This window comes from Salvelinus alpinus, chromosome 23 (assembly GCF_045679555.1).
Source record: "Salvelinus alpinus chromosome 23, SLU_Salpinus.1, whole genome shotgun sequence".
Taxonomy (NCBI): Eukaryota; Metazoa; Chordata; class Actinopteri; order Salmoniformes; family Salmonidae; genus Salvelinus; species Salvelinus alpinus.
Window position 1 is genome coordinate 44,567,418 of NC_092108.1, and position 25,515 is coordinate 44,592,932.

Sequence of the window (25,515 nt, forward strand, 5' to 3'; positions counted from 1 at the left end):
CAGATATAGCCCTTGGTTCTCTCCTGACCTGACTGCCCTTAACCAACAGAAAAACATCCTATGGCGTTCTGCATTAGCATCGAACAGCCCCCGTGATATGCAACTTTTCAGGGAAGCCAGAAACCAATATACACAGGCAGTTAGAACAGCCAAGGCTAGCTTTTTCAAGCAGAAATTTGCTTCCTGCAACACAAATTCAAAAAAGTTCTGGGACACCGTAAAGTCCATGGAGAATAAGAACACCTCCTCCCAGCTTCCAACCGCTCTGAAGATAGGAAACACTGTCACCACCGACAAATCCACTATAATTGAGAATTTCAATAAGCATTTTTCTACGGCTGGCCATGCTTTCCACCTGGCTACCCCTACCCCGGACAACAGCACTGCCCTCCCCTCTGCTACTCGCCCAAGCCTTCCCCATTTCTCTTTCTCCCAAATACAGTCAGCTGATGTTCTAAATGAGCTGCAAAATCTGGACCCTTACAAATCAGCCGGGCTAGATAATCTGGACCCTTTCTTTCTAAAACTATCTGCTGAAATTGTTGCCACCCCTATTACTAGCCTCTTCAACCTCTCTTTCGTGTCGTCTGAGATCCCCAAAGATTGGAAAGCAGCTGCGGTTATCCCCCTCTTCAAAGGGGGGGACACCCTTGACCCTAACTGCTACAGACCTATATCTATCCTACCCTGCCTTTCTAAGGTCTTCGAAAGCCAAGTCAACAAACAGATTACCGACCATTTCGAATCCCACCACACCTTCTCCGCAATGCAATCTGGTTTCAGAGCTGGTCATGGGTGCACCTCAGCCACGCTCAAGGTCATAAACGATATCGTAACCGCCATCGATAGGAAACAATACTGTGCAGCCGTATTCATTGACCTGGCCAAGGCCTTTGACTCTGTCAATCACCACATCCTCATTGGCAGACTCGACAGCCTTGGTTTCTCTAATGATTGCCTCGCCTGGTTCACCAACTACTTCTCTGATCGAGTTCAGTGTGTCAAATCGGAGGGTCTGTTGTCCGGGCCTCTGGCAGTCTCTATGGGGGTGCCACAGGGTTCAATTCTTGGACCGACTCTCTTCTCTGTTTACATCAATGATGTCGCTCTTGCTGCTGGTGATTCTCTGATCCACCTCTACGCAGACGACACTATTCTGTATACTTCTGGCCCTTCTTTTGACACTGTGTTAACAACCCTCCAGGCGAGCTTCAATGCCATACAACTCTCCTTCCGTGGCCTCCAACTGCTCTTAAATACAAGTAAAACCAAATGCATGCTCTTCAACCGATCACTGCCTGCTCCTGCCCGCCTGTCCAACATCACTACTTTGGACGGCTCTGACTTAGAATATGTGAACACCTACAAATACCTAGGTGTCTGGTTAGACTGTAAACTCTCCTTCCAGACTCACATCAAACATCTCCAATCCAAAGTCAAATCTAGAATTGGCTTCCTATTCCGCAACAAAGCATCCTTTACTCATGCTGCCAAACATACCCTTGTAAAACTGACCATCCTACCAATCCTCGACTTCGGTGATGTCATTTACAAAATAGCCTCCAAAACCCTACTCAATAAATTGGATGCAGTCTATCACAGTGCCATCCGTTTTGTCACCAAAGCCCCATATACTACCCACCACTGCGACCTGTACACTCTCGTTGGCTGGCCCTCGCTTCATACTCGTCGCCAAACCCACTGGTTCCAGGTCATCTACAAGACCCTGCTAGGTAAAGTCCCCCCTTATCTCAGCTCGCTGGTCACCATAGCAGCACCTACCTGTAGCACGCGCTCCAGCAGGTATATCTCTCTAGTCACCCCCAAAACCAATTCTTCCTTTGGACGCCTCTCCTTCCAGTTCTCTGCTGCCAATGACTGGAACGAACTACAAAAATCTCTGAAACTGGAAACACCTATCTCCCTCACTAGCTTTAAGCACCAGCTGTCAGAGCAGCTCATAGATTACTGCACCTGTACATAACCCATCTACAATTTAGCCCAAACAACTACCTCTTTACCTACTGTATTTATTTATTAATTTATTTTGCTCCTTTGCACCCCATTATTTCTGTCTCTACTTTGCACTTTCTTCCACTGCAAACCAACCATTCCATTTTTTTTTTTTTTTTTTTTTAGTTTTTTTTTTACTTGCTGTGTTGTACTCACTTCGCCTCCATGGCCTTTTATATTTTTATTTATTTATACATATATTTGTTTGCCTTCACCTCCCTTATCTCACCTCACTTGCTCACATTGTATATAGACTTATTTTTTTTTTTTTTCACTGTATTATTGACTATATGTTTGTTTTACTCCATGTGTAACTATGTGTTGTTGTATGTGTCGAACTGCTTTGCTTTATCTTGGCCAGGTCGCAATTGTAAATGAGAACGTGTTCTCAATTTGCCTACCTGGTTAAATAAAGGTTAAATAAATAAATAAATAAATAAAGTCCTTAGGGGGTTTGTGTCTATATGTACAGTATGTGGTAGGAGCTAGGGGTCGACTTGGAACTGAGTCACTGACCCGAGGACTCGTACCTCCCTCACTGATGCCTCAGGCAGTTTCACTGCTGGCCGAGGGGGGAGAGGGGTTGTCAGTCTCTGGGAGGGGGTCTGTGGGTTTCCGGCCTTCTGGGTCTCTGGTGCAGGGGCTGCCCATCATCTCCACACCGTTACAGTATACAGGGGAGCTGATCTCTGACGATCTGTCTCCTCCTGCATTCTCAGGGGTGGCCTGTAGGGCGGCGGCAGCGGAGAGTGGGAGGCTCATTATGTAGAACATGCTGCCTAGCCGGCTCGATACCTGGTGAGTTGGACAGAAAAAGAGCGATACCGTGAGATATTATAATAAGCAATGTGCTGATTTCATTATTAATCATTTCCAGAAAAATGGTTGTGTGCTAGGTTATGGTAAATATAATCCATTGGAAATGAAATAGACAGCACTCCAGAAGATTTTGGTCTGCTGTCCGAATTTGTGAGGCTAACTGTTTTTGATGGTTTGTATACCCGTGATCGTATCTTGAGTGCCGGGCCCAGCTTCAGTCCCATCGTGTCCAGTAGATGGTCTTCTGTCAGGAATGGCAATGTCTCTCCATCTATCACGTGGTCCTTGAACGTCTGTAGGGAATAATCAGGTATGATGAGGAGTAGTATAGTAATGTCTATCCATAGAACAATTTCCTTAAAGACAGATGCAGCAGTGTGACAGCAATGCAACTTCCTGCTGACATAAAGGATCAACAGAATTAAAACCTGCCAAGATGGCCTCCATTTGCTCTCTTCCAAAGTTCGAATGCCTCAAGGTAGGGTGCAAATTGGAAAGAGTCAATAGCGGCAGTCCTGGCCGATTTGAATTCTGTTGCTGATTTACACTGAGTGTACAAAACATTAGGAACACCTTAATATTGAGTTGCCCTCGGAACAGCCTCTATTTGTCGGTGTATGGACTACAAGGTGTTGAAAGCGTTCCACAGGGATGCTGGCCAATGCTGACTCCAATGCTTACCACAGTTGTGTCAAGTTGGCTGGATGTCCTTTGGGTGGTGGACCATTCTTCGTACACACGGGAAACTGTAGATCGTGAAAAACCCAGCAGCATTGCAGGCACCTACTACCATACCCGTTCAAAGGCACTTAAATATTTTGTCTTGCCCATTCACCCTCTGAATGGTACACATACACAGTCCATGTCTCAATTGTCTCTTCAAGGCAAAAAAATCCTTCTTTAACTTGTCCCCTTCACTTCATCTACACTGATTTAAGTGGATTTAACAGATTGCATCAATAAGGGATCAAAGCTTTCACCTGGATTCAACTGGTCAGTCTATGTCATGGAAAGATCATAATGTTTTGTACACTCAGTGTATATTTGTAAGCACGAAATCACTTGATAATTATTAGGAAATGGCACCAACCTGAGCATATTCAGAGCAGCTGGGCATGTTTTTGATGAAGATGTACACGTCATCCACTGTCCACTTCCTGAGGTCTTCAACAGAGGACATATCTTGTCCGTTAAGAAAGAGATTGGGTGGCCCTGATCAAAACAAAAGACAAAATGTGTTGGCACACATACGGCTCACATCTGTCACATCTGTCCTTGTTCAAATACATTATAGAAATCAAATCGAAGACAGCAGCATAACCCCTGAATAGTTTGATCAAAACAAGACTGTAGAAAGTAGACACTCACCAGGAGGGAACATGTAAGGCATGCCTGGGATAGGTCCACTGGCGGAGGGATACTGGAACGCAGAGCATTGACTGGGCCTGTCTTTGTCGCTGGCGCCACTGTTGCAGTTGGTGACGTCAGGGCAGCCATCTTGACTGTTTATGCAGGCTTTGCGCAGGCTCTGCGCCGCCTCCTTGTAGCTCTTTCTGCCATTCGACGAGAGCTCTGTGTCCATTTTGGCTTGATGTTGTTGGCCGACTGCCTCCCCTCCCATGTCCATTTTCCCCTCTGCCTCTTTCTCATCTCCAGAGGCACCCCCGGGACTCTGCTCCACGCTCTTGCCCTCCGATTGGCCCTTGGGGCCAGACGCATGGCTCTCTGCGCTCTTGTGATTAGTTGCCCTGCGACCAGCCCTGCGGCCCCTCTCCCTCTGCAGCGTGCTGATTGGTGGATAGGGGCTGGAGGACATCAGGAGGTTGTTGGCCTGCATTTCCTCCAGGGTGGTACGGTGGACGAAGAAGTCGTGGCCATCTGGGAGGCGCTGGCGCCCCCGGAGAGCCATGGCGTTGGACTGGTACATCATGGGCGCATCCATACCCACCAGACCCCTCTGATGGGCGTTCTCCATCTCCTTCTGGTGGAGGATGGCATTCATCTCCATCCTGAAAAACAACCAATACACACCAATCAGACACAATGCACGCCATCAAGACATAACAAAATAAACCAGCTAGACATAACAATAAACCAGCTAGACATAACAATAAACCAGCTAGACATAACAATAAACCAGCTAGACATAACAATAAACCAGCTAGACATAACAATAGACGTTTCTAGGTCACATGGGCTCTGTATATATTCAAATCATATCTGCCAACTGTTCTGTAACATAGTGCATAGAACAGACTCTTGGTATCAGGTTGAAGGGGGCCATAAAAGGAAGGCTGGGATATCCAAAGCCCTATAGTCCATGATGTGTACTTTGACAAGCCCTGTGACAAGCAGCTGCAGGTCAATGTCAGACAATACCTGGCGACATTCTGCTTGTGGATGAGCTCCTGTCGCCGGGCAACTGTCTCCATGGACTCTGAGGGCATGAAACTGTAACCAACTCCAGGGAAGCCCCTGCCAGAAATTCCAGGGTGTGGGGGCATGGGCGGACCCAGATGACCCCCCATGTGCATCTGCCTGGCCTCGGAAGATCCCATCTCCGAGGGTGGAACTAGCTCTCTTTCCATGAAGCGAGGCTCAAACTGGGTGGGCACCCCCTGTAGCCTCTGCTGTCCTTGGGCCAGGATCTGAGGAGCCATGGCTATCTGGTTCCTCATCATCATCTCTTGCCTCTGACATAGCTCTGAAACGCAACACAGTAAACACAATGTTAGATGTGTTACAAGTCTACAGAACTAGGGCCGTACTGACTACTAAGTTTCTACTGACTATGTGACTTGACCAGGAAAAGCTCTGGGCCCCAGTAATTACCTAGGTTAAGGAAAAGTTCCTGACTCCAAGATTGTAAAGCATAAAAATGTAGAGTGAATTTTCTAAGCAAGGCTAAGGATTTACAAGCTAATACCTAGGGCTTTAACTCAGCAGACTAACAAAGTCTTGAAGCATACAGATTCAAACCAGGTGGGTCAGCCTTACCTCCGGCAGACATGCCGTTGACCAGGCGGTACCAGTGTTTCTCGTCCAGAGCCCCCTGCTCCCCCATCGCTGACATCTTCCTCAGCTGCTCCCTTGGGGTCATGGCCCGACCTGTCTGTGGAACCGAGATGAGGAGATTAGTGTATAGATTAGTATATAAGACCAGTGTTTCTCAATCTGTGGCCCGTGGACCGGCACCGGTCTCTGGGATGTTGCTGACTGGATCTCGGATTGGTTAGCTGACAGCAATTTAGTCTGTTTTCAAGTACTAGTTTTAAATCGGTCTGAAGCACCCTAGCTTACGTATCCCTGGTACAGGAAAGATCACATTTGCCCGGGAACAAAAACAGTTGAGTGGTGGTGAGCAGATTATTGTTTGCTCGTAGAGGGCAACCCTCTTTAAATGGCTTGTAATTTTCCTCTTTCACCACTAGGAGTCACCCATGACTTATAAATGCAAAGGCCCTCTATGACAATGATGATGCTACACAGTTAATACTGTATGCACGAACGTAGCCTCTTCGAGAACCAGGCTTCCCTAATCGGAAAGCCCGGTGAAGTCAAATGCCTTGCTTGGGCAGTGCTCAAAATGTGCCCATTAGTGCCGTAGAAGCAAGAGTGCGAGAGGATGGACAGGAAATCGCTGATTAAAACCCCATGAAAATATGTTAATGTATGCCATGTTTGTGCTGACTTTCAATTTCAATAAATCGCAGACTGTCGGCCTCACTTGATACACTAAACTTATACCATAGCACTTAGGTAGACACGCCATAACGTTGTTCTCTGTTCAAGCAGAGGAGTGGTAACGCATTCATCGACTCGGAAAACAGTGACGAACATAACACGCAGCACCCCTTCTACGGGCATGTGGAGGGGAGGGTTCTTAAAAATGTAACAGCCAATTAAAACGGAGCCACTGGAATCCAGCAGATGTTTCGGCTAATACAATATTCTCCAGACCTCCAAAGGAGGAGTGACAACAACGCGATTTGGAGGTATGGTTAGGCGAGACTAGCGCTAATGTAACTGAACAGATAGATATCAAACCTGGGTCGTTGGTCTCACACTGTGTTAGCCTAATGAGCAAAGCTATAGCCAACGAGGGATGCAGCATTAGTCCACAGGGCTCAGAAAGATTAGGCTACTCATCAGTAATCACATGAGCGTTTGCCTGTTCGACAAACCCCTCCACTACACTATAACTATACTTATTAATAGGTTGAGCATGTAAAGATAACTAGCCATTGCTAAGCATGTGCTCATCAATAGTATTTAAGGGAGAGAGACACAGATGACTTTGAAGTGTTCCTATGGAGATTTAAAAACCCGTTGGCTGAATTTGTCAAAAGTGACATTTAAGTTGGCGGAGGGACCAAATCTATATCGAGGGAATACTGTCTAGACTCAACATTCACCTCAGAACAGGAGAACTCCACAAATGGAAAATACTGTCTCCAGTACCTCCGCCTCACTTCTACAGTCATTGTAAACAAACAGACCATGTCATTATATTACACGCACACAGTGCGCATCATTGGCCGTCGCTGCAGATTGTCGTTACACCCGATTGACTTAGACACCTCTGATTAGCCTCTTATGAATAAATCCCATTAATAAATATTAGACAGAACAGGCAGTGCTTTAATCCAGGGATAATAATCCTGGGCCAGTATGGGCTGTAGATTTACACAACATTAGAGATATAGATTACAACACTAACTACATGGAAAATGAAGGGAAATAGCAGAGGGCACTTATAAATGTATGTGGTAAATAAATAAATGTGGTCATGGGGGAACTGAAATTACTAGGTGTCTCTCTTACTTTGTGTGTGGTATGTGTGTGTGTGTGTGCATGTCTCTATGTCTAGAGACATATATAAGATACCCTCCAACCATACACCCTGAGTTTATTACCCCCTCTCCCCCCTCTCATCTGCGGCCATAAGATCCAGCCTAACCCTAACCGTTAGCAGCCCGTAGCCCCAGTCAGTCGTGTACCGTATCACCCCACAGTCCCCTAAAGTTACCTCAGACACATCTAATCTGGGCTCCAGTAATCCTCCTGTTAGTCCCACACAGTCTGCCAGGCCCAGAGAACATCTGCTGACCCCGCGTGTCTTCCACCCTGGTCTGCGTGGCATTGGCAGGGCCAGCAGGATCCAACACCTTATCCTCCCCCTCTCTCCCCCACTATCCGATTAGCCTAAATCCTGGCTATACAGCACTTTAAAGGGATGTGTTGAGGTAATCCAGGCGTTTAGGAGTTTTACCCTCAGAAAACCTTGTCTGTAAGCACACCGGACAAAACACCCTGAGTGATAAGCCTATTAGCCTCCATCAGCCCCTTGAGATGTCCTGAAAACACCTTGGGGGATAAATCTGGGAGGGAAAACAGTTTATGGGGGAAATATCTGGCACACGCATGCACCCTGGTCCCTGCCATCAATGGCACTCTACACACAACATTTTATCTTTCTCCTACTATAGTAAGCAATTATACACAGGGACGGATAGAGGTAAGAAGAGAGAACATTAAAAAAGATGAGATAAACCATACTGGATTACTGTAAAAGATGTGGTTCAAGGTTTTGATGTCTTTATTTTGTGTGTTAGGAGTTTGCATGTCAAATGTCTCGATACAACCAAATGTGAGTGTGAGAAAATCTGTTGCTTCATAGTGTCATTTTGCCTGTGTGAAATGTCAATGTGTGTATGTCTCTGCGTGTATAAATGAATGAACACTCAACAAGTTAGTGACCAAACCACCGTTTCAAAACAACAAACAGACTAATGTACATTCAAGCCTGTCACTACTATCATTACTGCACTACCAGTCAGAAGAAGAACGGAATCCTAGTCTTTCTGGTACAGCGTTCAACTGGAAAAAACGACTTGTACTCAGTAATTCATCTTATACAGGAAGAGTAGAGCTTGCATGAACTTGAACCAGAAGTTTGGGGTAAGTCCGAAAGGCCTGGCCCCTATTGCAGCACAGACAGTAAGAATTGCCTAATATCAAAGCAACTGCTACTGTACAACCTTTTGATTCAGTAAAATGCCTGTTTCATTGTGGTTCCAATGGCTCAGTGTGTTAGAGCTTGGTGCCGGTGGCAACACCAGGGTTGTGGGTTTGATTCCTGCACAGTAGTAGATGACCTTTAGTTTGAGTTCTAAATGGGTAACTTTAGACTAATGATACAATTAGTCAATCCTCATTTACTAAATAATTAACATGGGTGGAAGTAATGAATTATAAATACTCTCATTAATGTAATTGAGTAGCTTTTCCGAGAACTTCTACTTTTTCAGAGTATTTTTCAAAGTCAGTCATTTTACTTAAGTATATTTTTAATGAAGAATTGTACTTCGCTACCTTTTTAAAACCATCCACTACGGAGTTCAATTTTGTAAACTATACATAATAGTAGTCTACGGAAAGTTCTGTGGGCGGCATCACTCGCAAACAGGCCAATCAAATCAAGCTGTCCACCCAAAAAATAACTTTGTGGGAGAGATGTGTCGGGAAAGGTTTTTTATCAAAGCGGTGTGTCTGAAAAACAATTGAGACGGAGGAGACTGAAGAGTCAGGAGACAATCGAGACACAGACCCGGGACTTTTCTCAATTAGAAACTCCTGCATCCTCTCTCCTTCGTCCTCTCTGGCCTCCTTTTGAAAAAGGTCAAAGGTAATCCAGGAGAGGTGGCGAGGAGAGGGGAAGTTGCTAAAAATACGCTTTAGACCCTCCTTCTCCAATCGCGTGTTATCAGGAAAATTACGTTTACAGGGTGGAATCTCAAAATAAATGTATAAAGTGATTTAAAAAAATGCTAGTTGTGCAAGAAATGTTATAGATAAAAAAGATAAGTAGCATATCATTGTTCAATGTTGGCATGCTTTTCTCCTTCCTGAAAACAATAGCTGATTCAAAGTGTGCGTGGCAGGTTTCAAAACTCTTCTGCGAAGAACTCAGGTAGGATACACTTGTGCTTTCTCGCCAAAAGGAGGCTATTGAGGAGGACCGTCTTCCGTTTGCCTTCTTCTTCTTCTTCTTCTTCTTCTTCTTCTTCAGGGTTTAAAGGCATTATCCATTATACCCTGTGATACAAAATGGGGTCAAAAAACACTCTTCCAACTAACCCTACACTCAATAAAAACCCACTACTTTTACCATATCTGCTCCTGCACCATGCCAATGGCCTGGGACGACGGGACACAACCACTCAACACAACCTGTAACTCTTCTGAAGTCAAATCTCGTACATCCAAGTCCATCTCTGCAGCTGCCACCACAGCATCTATATTCTGTGGAGCACCGTTGATAGCCATTGCTATGAATACTAAGAGGCCAACCTCTGTGGTGGTACAGATCTACTATTCACAGGGATCCTCTCAGGATCCCTCACCCTTGACCCATCCTCCTCTACTTTCTTCACTGCCTCAGCATATGACACCTTCTGCACTACTCTGATTCTGGCGACAACAACACCTGCCTCTCTCACACCGGACACATCTGATCCTCAGAAGCATGGGCACACCTATAGTACTTTTCCACCCGACCTGATACCACATATGAATCAGCCAAAATATCTGGATCCACTATCTCGAAGAATCTCACTCTCACTTGACCAAACTCATCTTTATAACCATGTCCATCGATGCAAGGCTCCTCACCACAACTTCCACTTCACTTAAATCTCCCTCATTCACTTCCATTTCACCTCCAAAGCTCGGTCTGGCGGACATCTCATTCTTTTTGTACTTGAACCCAGTCTGCTTTGACACACCATATCCTTTTTAATCTTCATCAAATTCAGATTCAACCTCTGCTTCCCTCATTCTCTTCTTCCTCTTTTTCCTCCTCCATTACTCCTCCGAAATCAACCTTTCCGTGTCCCTGTCCCAATATTACTATTCTCCTGTCCTTCACGGAGTCGTGGCTGCCAACGGGACATTCAAAACAGTAATATCTCATGCTTCATGGAGTCGTGGCTGAACGACGACACTATCAACATACAGCTGGCTGGTTATACGCTGTACCGGCAGTATAGAACAGCGGCGTCTGGTAAGACAAGGGGCGGCGGACTATGTATATTTGTAAATATCGAAGGAAGACTCGAGCTATTGCTCGCCTGAGGTAGAGTATCTCATGATAAGCTGTGGACCACACTATCTACCTAGAGAGTTTTCATCTGTATTTTTTGAAGCTGTTTACAGTACATACCACCACAGACAGAGGCTGGCACTAAGACCGCATTGAATGAGCTGTATTCCGACATAAGCAAACAAGAAAACAGAGGGTAGTGCGTACGGCCCAGTAAATCACTGGGGCCAAGCTTCCTGCCATCCAGGACCTCTATACCAGGCAGTGACAGAGGAAGGCCCTACAAATTGTCAAAGACTCCAGCCACCCTAGTCATAGACTGTTCTCTGTGCTACCGCATGGCAAGCAGTACCGGAGCGCCAAGTCTGGTTCCAAGAGGCTTCTGAACAGCTTCTACCCCCAAGCCATAAGACTCCTGAACATCTAATCAAATGGCTACCCATTTGGACTTTGTCCAATAGAAACTCTAGTTTGCAACTGTTGGAATAATGATTACACCCTAGATCAGCTGGATGCAGGCAAGAGTGTGCAAGGCGGTACTGAATGTGTCACTGTCTGTCACCTTGATGACACAAAATTCTCTCAACTTGTGCACCTACAGTACTGTAACAGTCCTGACCTGTTTTATGTTGTTTTTATGTGTTTATGGTCAGGGCATGTGTTTTGGGTGGGCAGTCTATGTTATTCGTTTCTATGTTGGTTTTGGTTTGCCTGGTATGGCTCTTGATTAGAGGCAGGTGGTTTGCGTTTTCCTCTAATCAAGAGTCATATTTAGGTAGGGCATTCTCACTGTTTGTTTGGGGGTGATTGTCTCCTGTGATGTCTTCGTCGTTGTCGATGTTATTCACTTACGGGGCTGTTTGGCTGTTCGTGTGTTTTGATGTAACGTTCCTGTCCGTGAGTTAACATTTAGTGATGTGAGTTTATGTTCAGGTTTCGTTCTACGTCGTTTTGTTATTTTGTAAGTTTGTTAAAGTGTTTGTTTTTTCGTATTGCCATTCTTCATCAGTTTTCGTTTATAAATAAAAGATGGCTTATTTCCCGCAAACCGCATTTTGGTCTGAAGATCCTTCTCTCCTCACCTCATCCGAGGATGAGGAGAGCGACAGCCGTTACAGAATCACCCACCAACAAAATGTGACCAAGCGGTATGGGAATGCTCGACGGAGCAACAAGGATTTCTGGACTTGGGAGGAGATCCTGTCTGGTAGAGGACCCTGGGCGCAAACTGGAGAATATCGCTGCTCTCGTGAGAAGAGTGAGGCAGCCACAGCCCAGGAGCGGTGGTTTAAGGAGGCAGCTAGGAGACGTGGATGGAAGCCGGAGATTCAAGCTCGAAACCGGAATTATGAGGGGACACGTCTTGCACGGAAGCCCGAAAAGCCCGTGAGTAACTCCCAAAAATTTCTTGGGGGGGGGCTAAAGGGTAGTGGGCCAAGGGCAGGTAGGAGACCTGCGCCCACTTCCCAGGCTAACCGTGGAGAGCGGGAGTACGGGCAGACACCGTGTTACGCAGTAGAGCGCACGGTGTCTCCTGTACGTGTGCATAGCCCAGTGCGGGTTATTCCACCTCCTCGCACTGGTAGGGCTAGATTGGGCATTGAGCCAGGTGTCATGAGGCCGGCTCAACGCGTCTGGTCTCCAGTGCGTCTCCTCGGGCCGGCATACATGGCACCTGCCTTACGCATGGTTTCCCCGGTTCGCCTACACAGCCCGGTGCGGGTTATTCCACCTCCCCGTACTGGGCGGGCGACCGGGAGCATTCAACCAGGTAAGGTTGGGCAGGCTCAATGCTCAAGAGAGCCAGTACGCCTGCACGGTCCGGTATTTCCGGCGCCACCTCCCCGCCCCAGCCTAGTACCTACAGTGCCTACATTACGCACTAGGCTACCAGTGCATTTCCAGAGCCCTGTTCCTCCTCCACGCACTCTCCCTATAGTGCGTGTATCCAGTTCAGTGCCTCCAGTTCCGGCCCCACGCACTAAGCCACCTGTGCGTCTCCTAAGTCCTGTACACACTGTCACTTCTCCCCGTACTAGTCCTGAGGTGCGTGCCCTCAGCCAGGTGCCACCAGTGCCGGTACCACGCACCAGGTATAGAGTACGCTTTGAGAGTTCAGTGTGCCCTGTCCCTGCTCCACGCACTAGTAGGAAGGTGCTTATCATTAGCCCGGTGCCTCCAGTTCCGGCACCACGCACCAGGTCTACAGTGCGCCGTATCCGGCCAGAGCCATCCGTCTCCCCAGCGCCATCTGAGCCATCCGTCTCCCCAGCGCCATCTGAGCCATCCGTCTCCCCAGCGCCATCTGAGCCATCCGTCTCCCCAGCGCCATCTGAGCCATCCGTCTCCCCAGCGCCATCTGAGCCATCCGTCTCCCCAGCGCCATCTGAGCCATCCGTCTGCCAGGAGCCTGCAAAGCCGCCCGTCTGCCATGAGCCTGCAAAGCCGCCCGTCTGCCATGAGCCTACAGAGCCATCCGCCAGACAGGAGCCGCTAGAGCCGTCAGCCAGACAGGAGCCGCTAGAGCCGCCCGTCAGACAGGGTCTGCCAGAGCCGCCAACCAGACAGGATCTGCCAGAGCCGCCAACCAGACAGGATCTGCCAGAGCCGCCAACCAGACAGGATCTGCCAGAGCCGCCAACCAGACAGGATCTGCCAGAGCCGCCAATCAGACAGGATCTGCCAGAGCCGCCAGCGAGCCATGAGCAGCCAGAGCCGTCAGAGAGCCATGAGCAGCCAGAGCCGTCAGAGAGCCATGAGCAGCCAGAGCCGTCAGTGAGCCATGAGCAGCCAGAGCCGTCAGTGAGCCATGAGCAGCCAGAGCCGTCAGTGAGCCATGAGCAGCCAGAGCCGTTAGAGAGCCATGAGCAGCCAGAGCCGTCAGAGCGCCATGAGCGTCGAGAGCCGTCAGCCTGCCATGAGCGTCGAGAGCCGTCAGCCTGCCATGAGCGTCGAGAGCCGTCAGCCTGCCATGAGCGTCGAGAGCCGTCAGCCTGCCATGAGCGTAGAGAGCCGTCAGTCTGCCATGAGCGTCGAGAGCCGTCAGCCTGCATGGACCTGCCAGAGCCGTCCAAACAGGACCTGCCAGAGTCCTTCAGCCGGGATCTGCCCCTTGTCCCGGTGTTGCCCCTTGTCCCGGTGCTGCCCCTTGTCCCGGTGTTGCCCCTTGTCCCGGTGTTGCCCCTTGTCCCGGTGTTGCCCCTTGTCCCGGTGCTGCCCCTTGTCCCGGTGCTGCCCCTTGTCCCGGTGCTGCCCCTTGTCCCGGTGCTGCCCCTTATTCCGGTGCTGGTCCTTATCCTGGTGCTGCCCCTTGTTCTGGTGCTGCCCCTTGTCCCGGTGCTACCCCTTGTCCCGGTGCTGCCCCTTGTCCCGGTGCTAGCTGTTTATTTAGGGGAAGGTAGTGTTAGGGTGGTCAGTAGAAGGGGTAGACAGAAGAGGGGAGTGACTATGGTGGTATGGGGACAGCGTCCTGAGCCGGAACCACCACCGTGGTCAACTGCCCACCCGGACCCTCCCCTGGACTTTGTGCTTGTGCGCCCGGCGTGCGCATCTTGAGGGGGGGGTACTGTAACAGTCCTGACCTGTTTTATGTTGTTTTTATGTGTTTATGGTCAGGGCATGTGTTTTGGGTGGGCAGTCTATGTTATTCGTTTCTATGTTGGTTTTGGTTTGCCTGGTATGGCTCTTGATTAGAGGCAGGTGGTTTGCGTTTTCCTCTAATCAAGAGTCATATTTAGGTAGGGCATTCTCACTGTTTGTTTGGGGGTGATTGTCTCCTGTGATGTCTTCGTCGTTGTCGATGTTATTCACTTACGGGGCTGTTTGGCTGTTCGTGTGTTTTGATGTAACGTTCCTGTCCGTGAGTTAACATTTAGTGATGTGAGTTTATGTTCAGGTTTCGTTCTACGTCGTTTTGTTATTTTGTAAGTTTGTTAAAGTGTTTGTTTTTTCGTATTGCCATTCTTCATCAGTTTTCGTTTATAAATAAAAGATGGCTTATTTCCCGCAAACCGCATTTTGGTCTGAAGATCCTTCTCTCCTCACCTCATCCGAGGATGAGGAGAGCGACAGCCGTTACAAGTACGTCGTAAACTTTCATTCATAGGCTAGGCTGTAGCAACGTCATTATTGGTACAGAGAACAATTTGCGTATCATGTAGTAGCCTAAACCTATCGATGTTACATTGAGCTGGGTGAATGTAATATGAATGACAGTCATCCAATATGCTAGAAAAGGCCAAAAAATTATCATCCTCCCTCATCTTAAACGACTGTGACCACCACTGAAAACAAGTATGGAAAGTGTGTTTGGGTGGGCTATTGTAATGTCAGTGATATGATGAACTAAGTTGCCACAAAGCAGATTCTTCAGAAATACACATTGTGTATTTGCCACTATACAGGTTAACATACTTTATAGACGAGACAGAGCAACAGAAGCAGTATTCATCTGATGAAGATGATTTCTTCTCATAACTGATGCCCAAAAGGTCACAAGGTAAAGGGGACCTTGATGGGTACCTTTCCTGTGTGTCAGACAAGATGGACATGCTACAGAGGCCTGCCTGCCTCTGTAGCTTTTAAGAGTTTTTTTTAGATGTGCTTTACTGCTCTTCACTGCAAAGTGAGCCAGGATAGACTCGATTCACTTTGAACATCAGCTGAACCTGCTGAAACTGAACCGCAAGTTCAGAGAGAAGTGAAGGCAGTAGAACAGAACTCCTTTGTTTTTGCTGAAGGAACACTACATAACCTAATGTATTCTGTACATGTAGCCTATCGTTTATCAATCTATTGCAACATCTATAGCGGTGTCTTAAAGTTTTTCTCATTCATGTGTAACAATGTTCAGGTACCCTTAGGGAAATTAGCTAATTATCAAGGTCAGTGTTTTATTTGAAAAGTAACTCAATTATTTTTTACTCTGAGCACTTTTTAAATGAGCTACTTTTGACTTTAACTTGAGTGTAGTAGTTTTACTTCTACTTGAGTAAAATGTCATTATAGTAACAGTACTTCTACTTGAGTAGGATATTTTTGTACTTTTTCTACCTCTGCTAACTAGAAGCACCTAGCTGATTCTATGGTATATTTGAAATCAGGCCACTTTACCCAGTAGCCAATCAGAGTAATGCCATTCAATTGGATGAACACGTCCCTTTTTAAAACCTTAGAAAGCTTGAGGTTTCAAACAGTGAGATTTAGGAGTCTCCCCATCCAATCTGGCATATTTCCACACAACAAGTGGGATTTTGGCCTGCATGTGACAAGTGGAAGCCATGCTGCATCTAAGCCTATAGCTCTGGGTGCCTGAACTTGCGGCTGCCCGGGCTAATCTCATTACAAGAATGAGCTAAGGGAAAATTGCTGACGACTTACATGAAGCCTTGCATTTGGGGAGGTCATATCAGACAAGACAGAAGAATTGTCTGAAACGTTTTAATCCCTCTAAGTGACAAACAAGTGCAAGACATACTTTTGCTGAGACCGTAAATACCTTGTAATTGTGTTTGAATGAACCTGAGCCATTTTGATATCAATTAGCTTTAGATTTTAATTCGATTTGGATTTAGTTAGATTTTAATTTAGATTTAACACGTGAGAGTATTGGGTAGGTTTGAGAAATAAAGTTTCAAATTTTTTGAAAATGTTTGAAAGTGTCCGAGCTACAGACAGGTGCATAGTTCAAAGCGTCATTACCTAAATATTTTACAGAAATGAAATAAATGAACTAAACAGGCAAAAAGTTAAAGGGATAGTTTGAAAGCAGTCTACAGACAAGGAGTGACTGCAATCCACACTTTTTTTTGTTATCCACGCTTAGACTAGCCATTGTCAACAAACAAAGCTAGCATTTTTGGACCCAAACCCCATGTACTTGGATAAATCGCTAAACTATCCCTTTAAGGATAACATTTTGGGGATACAAAGTTGATGTAGACATTTGACAATGTCTATTTTCTGAATTGCATACAATTTGAAATATGTAGAGTCAACGTAGAAAGAATCAATATACTGCGTGAATGTATATATATCTATATTTTTTAATGGTATTTTCTGCTCTTTACATGATGAAATGCTATAAAATCTTATTTCAAAGTGTTTAGCTCTTGCAACACATTATAATGGATGAATGAGAGAGTAGAAAAGAGAGAAGAAGGATTGAAGAGTAACAGAGAGAAAAGGGGACACAGAGAGCGGTTCAATTGACTCACCTTCAAGTTCCTGCCAATGAGAAGAGCTTGTGACTGGCTTGTCCCAACGGAGTAGACAGAACGAGAAGCTAATCTGAATAGAATTTCAATAAAAAACCGTACAAAACCTTAACGCTACACTCGGTCTTCAGGTCAGGAGTTCACAATTTCTGATGGTGACAGACTCCTTAGTGCCTTGGTATAGTAGCCTAGCTAGACACCTCTGATAAGTTAAGTGACAACTCAAACTGATCAGCCAATCAGCCACACCCTTGTCCTGTGTCACTAGCTAACGACTAACTAAAAGGCTTTAACCAAAAAGAACTTTAAATACCGCTTCGCCTCATCTCCATTAGTCTGGCTTTATCTCCCGTGTTAAGCCCCCCCCCCCCCCCCCTTTACTGAAATCGAGGTGATCTTCTCGTCCAACTACGCACCGGGTGGACTAGGCGCTACACAGTAATTACTCCCAGGAGTTCTGCCTTAAGCGTTGGGCAGCTAAACCTCTTTTAACATTTACCTCACTAAGCCCTTGTTAGCACTTTAGGCCGCGGTTAAGACACCTAAATGCTTTAGCTTCCTTTTTCCCGATGGCGAGGCCTTATAAGTAGTCACTACCACTCGGTGGCCACTAACAGTACAGGGAAGGTTGCCCGTGTAGACTGTGTTATGTGGGAAGAACAACCATGTTTTTTTGTTTGTTGGTGAGGTGTCTGGGTTTGGCACAACTGTTAAGACTCCCTGTAGTAGGTGGCCTCCCGGGTGGCGCAGTGGTCTAGGGCACTGCATCGCAGTGCTATGCTGCGCCACCAGAGTCTGGGTTCGCGCCCAGGCTCTGTCGCAGCCGGCCGCGACCGGGAGGTCCGTGGGGCGACGCACATTTGGCTTAGCGTCGTCCGGGTTAGGGAGGGTTTGGCCGGTAGGGATATCCTTGTCTCATCGCGCTCCAGCGACTCCTGTGGCGGGCCGGGCGCAGTGCGCGCTAACTGAGGGGGGCGGGTGCACGGTGTTTCCTCCGACACATTGGTGCGGCTGGCTTCCGGGTTGGAGGCGCGCTGTGTTAAGAAGCAGTGCGGCTGGTTGGGTTGTGCTTCGGAGGACGCATGACTTTCGACCTTCGTCTCTCCCGAGCCCGTACGGGAGTTGTAGCGATGAGACAAGATAGTAATTACTAGCGATTGGATACCACGAAAAATTGGGGAGAAAAGGGGATAAAATTAAAAAAATTAAAATAAAAAAAAATTAAAAAAAAAGACTCCCTGTAGTTCAATACGTTGATTCTGGCCGAACATGCAAGCTGGTCATTTGGTAGGAAACAAAATCCTGCTAAATGTGTGACCGGGATCATCTTCTCAGACTTCTTAATCTGACAGTTTGTGCTCACCACCCGCTTACAGCAGAGGCAGTTCCTCGAATGACGTTTTTTTTATGCTGGAGGGATAAAGTGGGATTAGTCTACAGCTAGGTGTGCTGTATTGCGGGCCGGGATGGGGGTGTTTTTGCTATCTAGTGGTGTTATTGCATCCCTCTCCCTCCCTCTCTCCCTCCCCAGTCTAGGAGTGAGCATGAGGCTCGGGCAGGGCTAAGTAGACTCAGGGTCATTACGCTGCTGCTATGCTTATGCACACACACAGACAGGCACACACACTGACAAAGCATGTAAATAAGTCATATTCCTCAAGATATGCACAACAAAAATGCACACAAATGCTGACATTTACCACAAATATATCAGTGGTATTTGAACATTTGTCATATATTTGACAAACACAAAAAAACAATCACAGTATGTAGTTTACTGTAAGAAAATTGGGTTTAAATGCCAAAATAGAGTTTTGAACATCAGGTCTGTCTGTCTCAATGATGTGAATATCATTGGTCGGTCGGTCGGTCGGTCGGTCGGTCGGTCGGTCGGTCGGTCGGTCGGTCGGTCGGTCGGTCGGTCGGTCGGTCGGTCGGTCGGTCGGTCGGTCGGTCGGTCGGTCGGTCGGTCGGTCGGTCGGTCGGTCGGTCGGTCGGTCGGTCGGTCGGTCGGTCGGTCGGTCGGTCGGTCGGTCGGTCGGTCGGTCGGTCGGTCGGTCGGTCGGTCGGTCGGTCGGTCGGTCGGTCGGTCGGTCGGTCGGTCGGTCGGTCGGTCGGTCGGTCGGTCGGTCGGTCGGTCGGTCGGTCGGTCGGTCGGTCGGTCGGTCGGTCGGTCGGTCGGTCGGTCGGTCGGTCGGCTCGGTCGGTCGGTCGGCTCGGTCGGTCGGTCGGTCGGTCGGTCGGTCGGTCGGTCGGTCGGTCGGCTCGGTCGGTCGGTCGGCTCGGTCGGTCGGTCGGTCGGTCGGTCGGTCGGCTCGGTCGGCTCGGTCGGTCGGTCGGTCGGCTCGGTCGGTCGGTCGGTCGGTCGGTCGGTCTGGTCGGTCTGGTCGGCTCGGTTGGCTCGGTCGGCTCGGTCTGGTCTGGTCGGCTCGGTCGGCTCGGTCGGTCTGGTCTGGCTCGGTCGGCTCGGTCGGCTCGGTCGGCTCGGTCGGTCGGTCGGCTCGGTCGGCTCGGTCGGCTCGGTCGGCTCGGTCGGCTCGGTCGGTCGGTCGGCTCGGTCGGCTCGGTCGGTCGGTCGGTCGGCTCGGTCGGCTCGGTCGGCTCGGTCGGCTCGGTCGGCTCGGTCGGTCTGGTCGGTCTGGTCGGTCGGTCGGTCGGCTCGGTCGGTCGGTCGGTCGGTCGGCTCGGTCGGTCGGTCGGTCGGTCGGTCGGTCGGCTCGGTCGGTCGGTCGGCTCGGTCGGCTCGGTCGGTCGGTCGGTCGGTCGGTCGGCTCGGTCGGCTCGGTCGGTCGGTCGGTCGGTCTGGTCGGTCTGGTCGGTCTGGTCTGGTCGGTCTGGTCGGTCTGGTCTGGCTCGGTCGGCTCGGTCGGCTCGGTCGGCTCGGTCTGGTCTGGCTCGGCTCGGCTCGGCTCGGTCGGCTCGGTCGGCTCGGTTGGCTGGTCGGTCGGCTCGGTCGGCTGGCTGGCTCGGCTCGGCTCGGCTGGCTGGCTGGCTGGTCGGTCTGGTCGGCTCGGTCGGCTCGGCTCGGCTCGGTCTGGTCGGTCTGGTCGGTCTGGTCGGCTCGGTCGGTCTGGTCTGGCTCGGTCGGTCGGTCGGCTCGGTCTGGTCTGGTCGGCTCGGTCGGCTCGGTCGGCTCGGTCGGCTCGGTCTGGTCGGTCGGCTCGGTCGGCTCGGTTGGTCTGGTCTGGCTGGCTGGTTGGCTCGGTCGGCTCGGTCGGCTCGGTCGGTCGGTCGGTCGGTCGGCTCGGTCGGTCGGTCTGGTCGGTCGGCTCGGTCGGCTCGGTCGGTCGGTCGGCTCGGTCGGTCGGTCGGTCGGTCGGCTCGGTCGGTCGGCTGGTCGGTTGGCTGGTTGGCTGGTTGGCTCGGTTGGCTCGGTCGGTCGGCTGGCTGGTCGGTCTGGTTGGCTGGTTGGCTGGCTCGGCTGGCTGGCTGGCTGGTCGGCTGGTTGGCTGGTTGGCTGGTCGGTCTGGCTGGCTGGCTGGCTGGTTGGCTGGCTGGCTGGTTGGCTGGCTGGCTGGCTCGGTCGGTCGGTCGGTCGGTCGGCTCGGTCGGTCGGTCGGTCGGTCGGCTCGGCTGGTCGGTTGGTCGGTTGGCTGGTCGGCTCGGTCGGCTCGGTCGGTCGGCTCGGTCGGCTCGGTCGGTCGGTCGGTCGGTCGGTCGGTCGGTCGGTCGGCTCGGTCGGTCGGTCGGTCGGTCGGTCGGTCGGTCGGTCGGTCGGTCTGGTCGGCTCGGTCGGCTCGGCTCGGTCGGTCGGTCGGCTCGGTCGGTCGGTCGGCTCGGCTCGGTCGGTCGGCTCGGTCGGCTCGGTCGGTCGGTCGGTCGGTCGGTCGGTCGGTCGGTCGGTCGGTCGGTCGGTCGGTCGGTCGGTCGGTCGGTCGGTCGGTCGGTCGGTCGGTCGGTCGGTCGGTCGGTCGGTCGGTCGGTCGGTCGGTCGGTCGGTCGGTCGGTCGGTCGGTCGGTCGGTCGGTCGGTCGGTCGGTCGGTCGGTCGGTCGGTCGGTCGGTCGGTCGGTCGGTCGGTCGGTCGGTCGGTCGGTCGGTCGGTCGGTCGGTCGGTCGGTCGGTCGGTCGGTCGGTCGGTCGGTCGGTCGGTCGGTCGGTCGGTCGGTCGGTCGGTCGGTCGGTCGGTCGGTCGGTCGGTCGGTCGGTCGGTCGGTCGGTCGGTCGGTCGGTCGGTCGGTCGGTCGGTCGGTCGGTCGGTCGGTCGGTCGGTCGGTCGGTCGGTCGGTCGGTCGGTCGGTCGGTCGGTCGGTCTGTCTGTCTGTCTGTCTGTCTGTCTGTCTGTCTGTCTGTCTGTCTGTCTGTCTGTCTGTCTGTCTGTCTGTCTGTCTGTCTGTCTGTCTGTCTGTCTGTCTGTCTGTCTGTCTGTCTGTCTGTCTGTCTGTCTGTCTGTCTGTCTGTCTGTCTGTCTGTCTGTCTGTCTGTCTGTCTGTCTGTCTGTCTGTCTGTCTGTCTGTCTGTCTGTCTGTCTGTCTGTCTGTCTGTCTGTCTGTCTGTCTGTCTGTCTGTCTGTCTGTCTGTCTGTCTGTCTGTCTGTCTGTCTGTCTGTCTGTCTGTCTGTCTGTCTGTCTGTCTGTCTGTCTGTCTGTCTGTCTGTCTGTCTGTCTGTCTGTCTGTCTGTCTGTCTGTCTGTCTGTCTGTCTGTCTGTCTGTCTGTCTGTCTGTCTGTGTGTGTGTGTGTGTGTCTGTCTGTGTGTGTGTGTGTCGTGTGTGTGTGTGTGTGTGTGTGTGTGTGTGTGTGTGTGTGTGTGTGTCTGTCTGTCTGTCTGTCTGTCTGTCTGTCTGTCTGTCTGTCTGTCTGTCTGTCTGTCTGTCTGTCTGTCTGTCTGTCTGTCTGTCTGTCTGTCTGTCTGTCTGTCTGTCTGTCTGTGTGTGTGTGTGTGTGTGTGTGTGCAGGGTGCCAAACCAGACAGCCATATTGTGAGGGGAATGCTCACTTCATCCCACCAAACAGAAGAGCAACTCACTAATAAAGGATTTAGGAATTAGGTAAACAGAGTATTAACACAGTGGCTAAACTGCTAATTTAAGAATCTCAGGGGGGAAACTGGGATTTCTGTTCGGCTTGTTTGCACCCTGTATTATGGAGTCACTGTGAGGAAAAAGGGTTAAAAGCGGGTTTAACCTTTTAAAAAAGCAGGACAGGGCTGTCCAAAGGTAAACAATAATCAATTTAAAAAAATTCTGTACATCATAATTTTTTCCAACAGAATACAAAAACCACACACAATCACTTATTTTGACGCCTAATCCTTGAGTAACAGGCTTTAAATCCCTGTTGCATTGGGACACATGAGAGTATTTAACTAGTCATATTACTATACATAACATATGGCCTCTAATCTTACAATATAATAAAATAGAAACTAAATGACTGTAATAGAAAAAAAATGGACCAGAGATAATGGATAAAATACATACACTACCGTTCAAAAGTTTGGGGTCACTTAGAATTGTCCTTGTTTTTGAAAGAAAAGCAAATTTTTTGTCCATTAAAATAACATCAAATTGATCAGAAATACAGTGTAGACATCGTTATTGTTGTAAATCACTATTGTAGCTGGAAACTGCAGATTCTTTAAATGGAATATCTACATAGGCGTACAGAGACGCATTATCAGCAACCATCGCTCCTGTGTTCCAATGGCACGTTGTGTTAGCTAATCCAAGTTTAGAATTTAAAAGGCTAATTGATCATTATAGAACCCTTTTGCAATTATGTTAACACAGCCGAAAACTGTTGTTCTGATCAAAGAAGCAATAAAACTGGCCTTCTTTAGACTAGTTAAGTATCTGTAGCATCAGAATTTGTGAGTTCAATTACAGGCTCAAAATGGCCAGAAACAAAGAACTTTCTTCTGAAACTCGTCAGTCTATTCTTGTTCTGAGAAATGAAGGCTATTCCATGCGAGAAATTGCCAAGAAACTGAAGATCTCGTACAACGCTGTGTACTACTCCCTTCACAGAACAGCACAAACTGTCTCTAACCAGAATAGAAAGAGGAGTGGGAGGCCCCGGTGCACAACTGAGCAAGAGGACAAGTACATTAGAGTGTCTAGTTTGAGAAACAGATGCCTCACAAGTCCTCAAATGGCAGCTTCATTAAATAGTACCCGCAAAACACCAGTCTCAACGTCAACAATGAAGAGGCGACTCCGGGATGCTGGCCTTCTAGGCAGAGTTCCTCTGCCCAGTGTCTGTGTTCTTTTGCCCATCTTAATATTTTCTTTTTATTGGCCAGTCTGAGAAATGGCTTTTTCTTTGCAACTCTGCCTAGAAGGCCAGCATCCCGGAGTCGCCTCTTCACTGTTGACGTTGAGACTGGAGTTTTGCGGATACTACTTAATGAAGCTGCCAGTTGAGGACAAGCTCATTACTAAGCTAAGGACCCTTGGACTAAACACATCCCTCTGCAACTGGATCCAGGACTTCCTGATGCGCTGCCCCCAGGGGGTACAACACATCTGCAACGCTGATCCTCAAAACGAGGGCCCCTCAGGGGTGCGTTCTCAGTCCCCTCCTGTATTGTGGACTACAGGAAAAGGAGGACCGAGCACGCCCCCATTCTCATCAACGGGGCTGTAGTGGGGCAGGTTGAGAGCTTCAAGTTCCTTAGTGTCCACATAACCAATGAACTATCATGGTCCAAATACATCAAGACAGTCGTGAAGAGGGCACGACAATGCCTACTATCCCTCAGGAGACTGAAAAGATTTGGCATGGGTCCTCAGATCCTCAAAACATTATACATCTGCACCATCGATAGCATCCTGACTGGTTGCATCAACGCTTGGTAAGGTAACTGCTCGGCCTCCAACCGCAAGGTACTACAGAGGGTCGTGCGTACGGCCCAGTACATCACTGGGGCCAAGCTTCCAGCCATCCAGGAGCTCTATACCAGGCAGTGTCAGAGGAAGGCCCTACAAATTGTCAAAGACTCCAGCCACCCTAGTCATAGACTGTTCTCTTTGCTACCGCATGGCAAGCGGTACCGGAGCGCCAAGTTTAGGTCCAAGAGGCTTCTGAACAGCTTCTACCCCCAAGCCGTAAGACTCCTGAACAGCTAATCAAATGGCTACCCGGACTATTTGCATTAACTCTTATTTTTCTGAAAACTGCATTGTTGCTTAAGGGCTAGTAAGTAAGTATTTCACTGTTGTATTACGCCCATGTGACAAATACAATTTGATTTGAGCCCTGCTTGTCTTTTTCAAACGTCTCATGGAATGTAGGCCTACATTGAACACCACACATTGGCTGCTACTGTTGGCTGAATGACAGAACAGCTTTTTCCATGTTGAAATGTTATGGGATGCATTTTCTCCATAGTTTTTTTTTAATGGTAGGCCACTCTGGTAGACCTACATCATGATCAAAGAAGTCTACTTGACCACTGTTAAAACTGTAACTTAAAGCGGGTATATGCTCATTGTTCCCAGTAAATGTGCACTGGGAGTTGTGCAGAATTTTCACTACATTCAAGTTTGAGCTCAGCAGACCTGAAATTTGCTGAGTGTGCAAAAAAATTAGAGGGAACATTGCTCTCATTTATGGTTGAGCTACGCAATTACTGGTACCGTATAGGAGCATCATACTGCATGTTGGTTGTGTTTGAGTAATACATGTTCAATTATTATCGGTAAACTTGTCTGATTACTTGGGTTAGATTTAGGTTGTTCGTCTACTATTTGTATGTCTCAAAACTAATACATAGTTTTTTCTTCTGAAAAACATAAACATTTTAAAAATAAGATACAATCAAATAATTTAGAACAAATATGACTAATTATAATTACCCAATACTTCTGATATGAATCACCATACATTTTTACTTAGTTAGCCTGTTAGTTATGGGCAGATTCAACTCAGTTCACCATATGGTGAGGTATCCATGTCAGTAACCCAAAATGTAATTATCATGACTGCATTATAATGCATTATTCATGTCTATGCTTATATATTTATGTGTAAATATTTATATACACATTTATTGCACTTCTTACATCAGCAGTTGTCTTTAAAGTACTTCTTCACATTAAACTCTTTGTGTGTGTCAGATCCAGAATGTAGGTGTTCCAGGTGCTAGTTGTGACCCTGCTCTCCCTCCTGACGGCCCAGGCTCCAAGTCTCCATGCAGGCTCCTGCCCCATTTCGCCCATTCAACAGGAATTTGATGTCCCCAGGTTAACAGGTCAAATCAGTCTGTCGAGTCATTGGGATCAGGGCTTGCTATAAAAATAATGTTCTCTCTCGCTCGATCAGAAACTAGGCCTAGGTCCTATTACTGCAACATTCAAATCTGAAATGCAGCCTGACACATCACCAATCGTTGTTTTTATATAGCTTAATAACACAAGATAGATA

The 25,515-nt window shown here is 48.7% G+C and overlaps 2 protein-coding genes across 2 annotated transcripts; both read right to left on the bottom strand.

Moving 5' to 3' along the window:
* Positions 1 to 1,336: 1,336 nt before the first annotated feature.
* Positions 1,337 to 17,406, bottom strand: LOC139551133 (sterile alpha motif domain-containing protein 7-like). The gene is made up of 7 exons (XM_071362544.1): positions 17,152 to 17,406; positions 5,830 to 5,944; positions 5,212 to 5,536; positions 4,201 to 4,841; positions 3,923 to 4,044; positions 3,015 to 3,125; positions 1,337 to 2,808 (listed from the first exon to the last, which is right to left on the bottom strand). Exons 2-7 carry the CDS (start codon positions 5,930 to 5,932, stop codon positions 2,560 to 2,562), a joined length of 1,551 nt encoding a protein of 516 aa, XP_071218645.1. The 5' UTR covers positions 5,933 to 5,944; positions 17,152 to 17,406; the 3' UTR covers positions 1,337 to 2,559.
* LOC139551286 (cell surface glycoprotein 1-like) lies at positions 10,000 to 25,301 on the bottom strand. Its single transcript, XM_071362753.1, has 3 exons — positions 25,245 to 25,301; positions 19,434 to 20,600; positions 10,000 to 10,137 (listed from the first exon to the last, which is right to left on the bottom strand). The coding sequence occupies exons 1-3, from the start codon at positions 25,299 to 25,301 to the stop codon at positions 10,000 to 10,002; spliced, it is 1,362 nt and encodes a 453-aa protein (XP_071218854.1).
* Between the last annotated feature and the right edge of the window lie 214 nt (positions 25,302 to 25,515).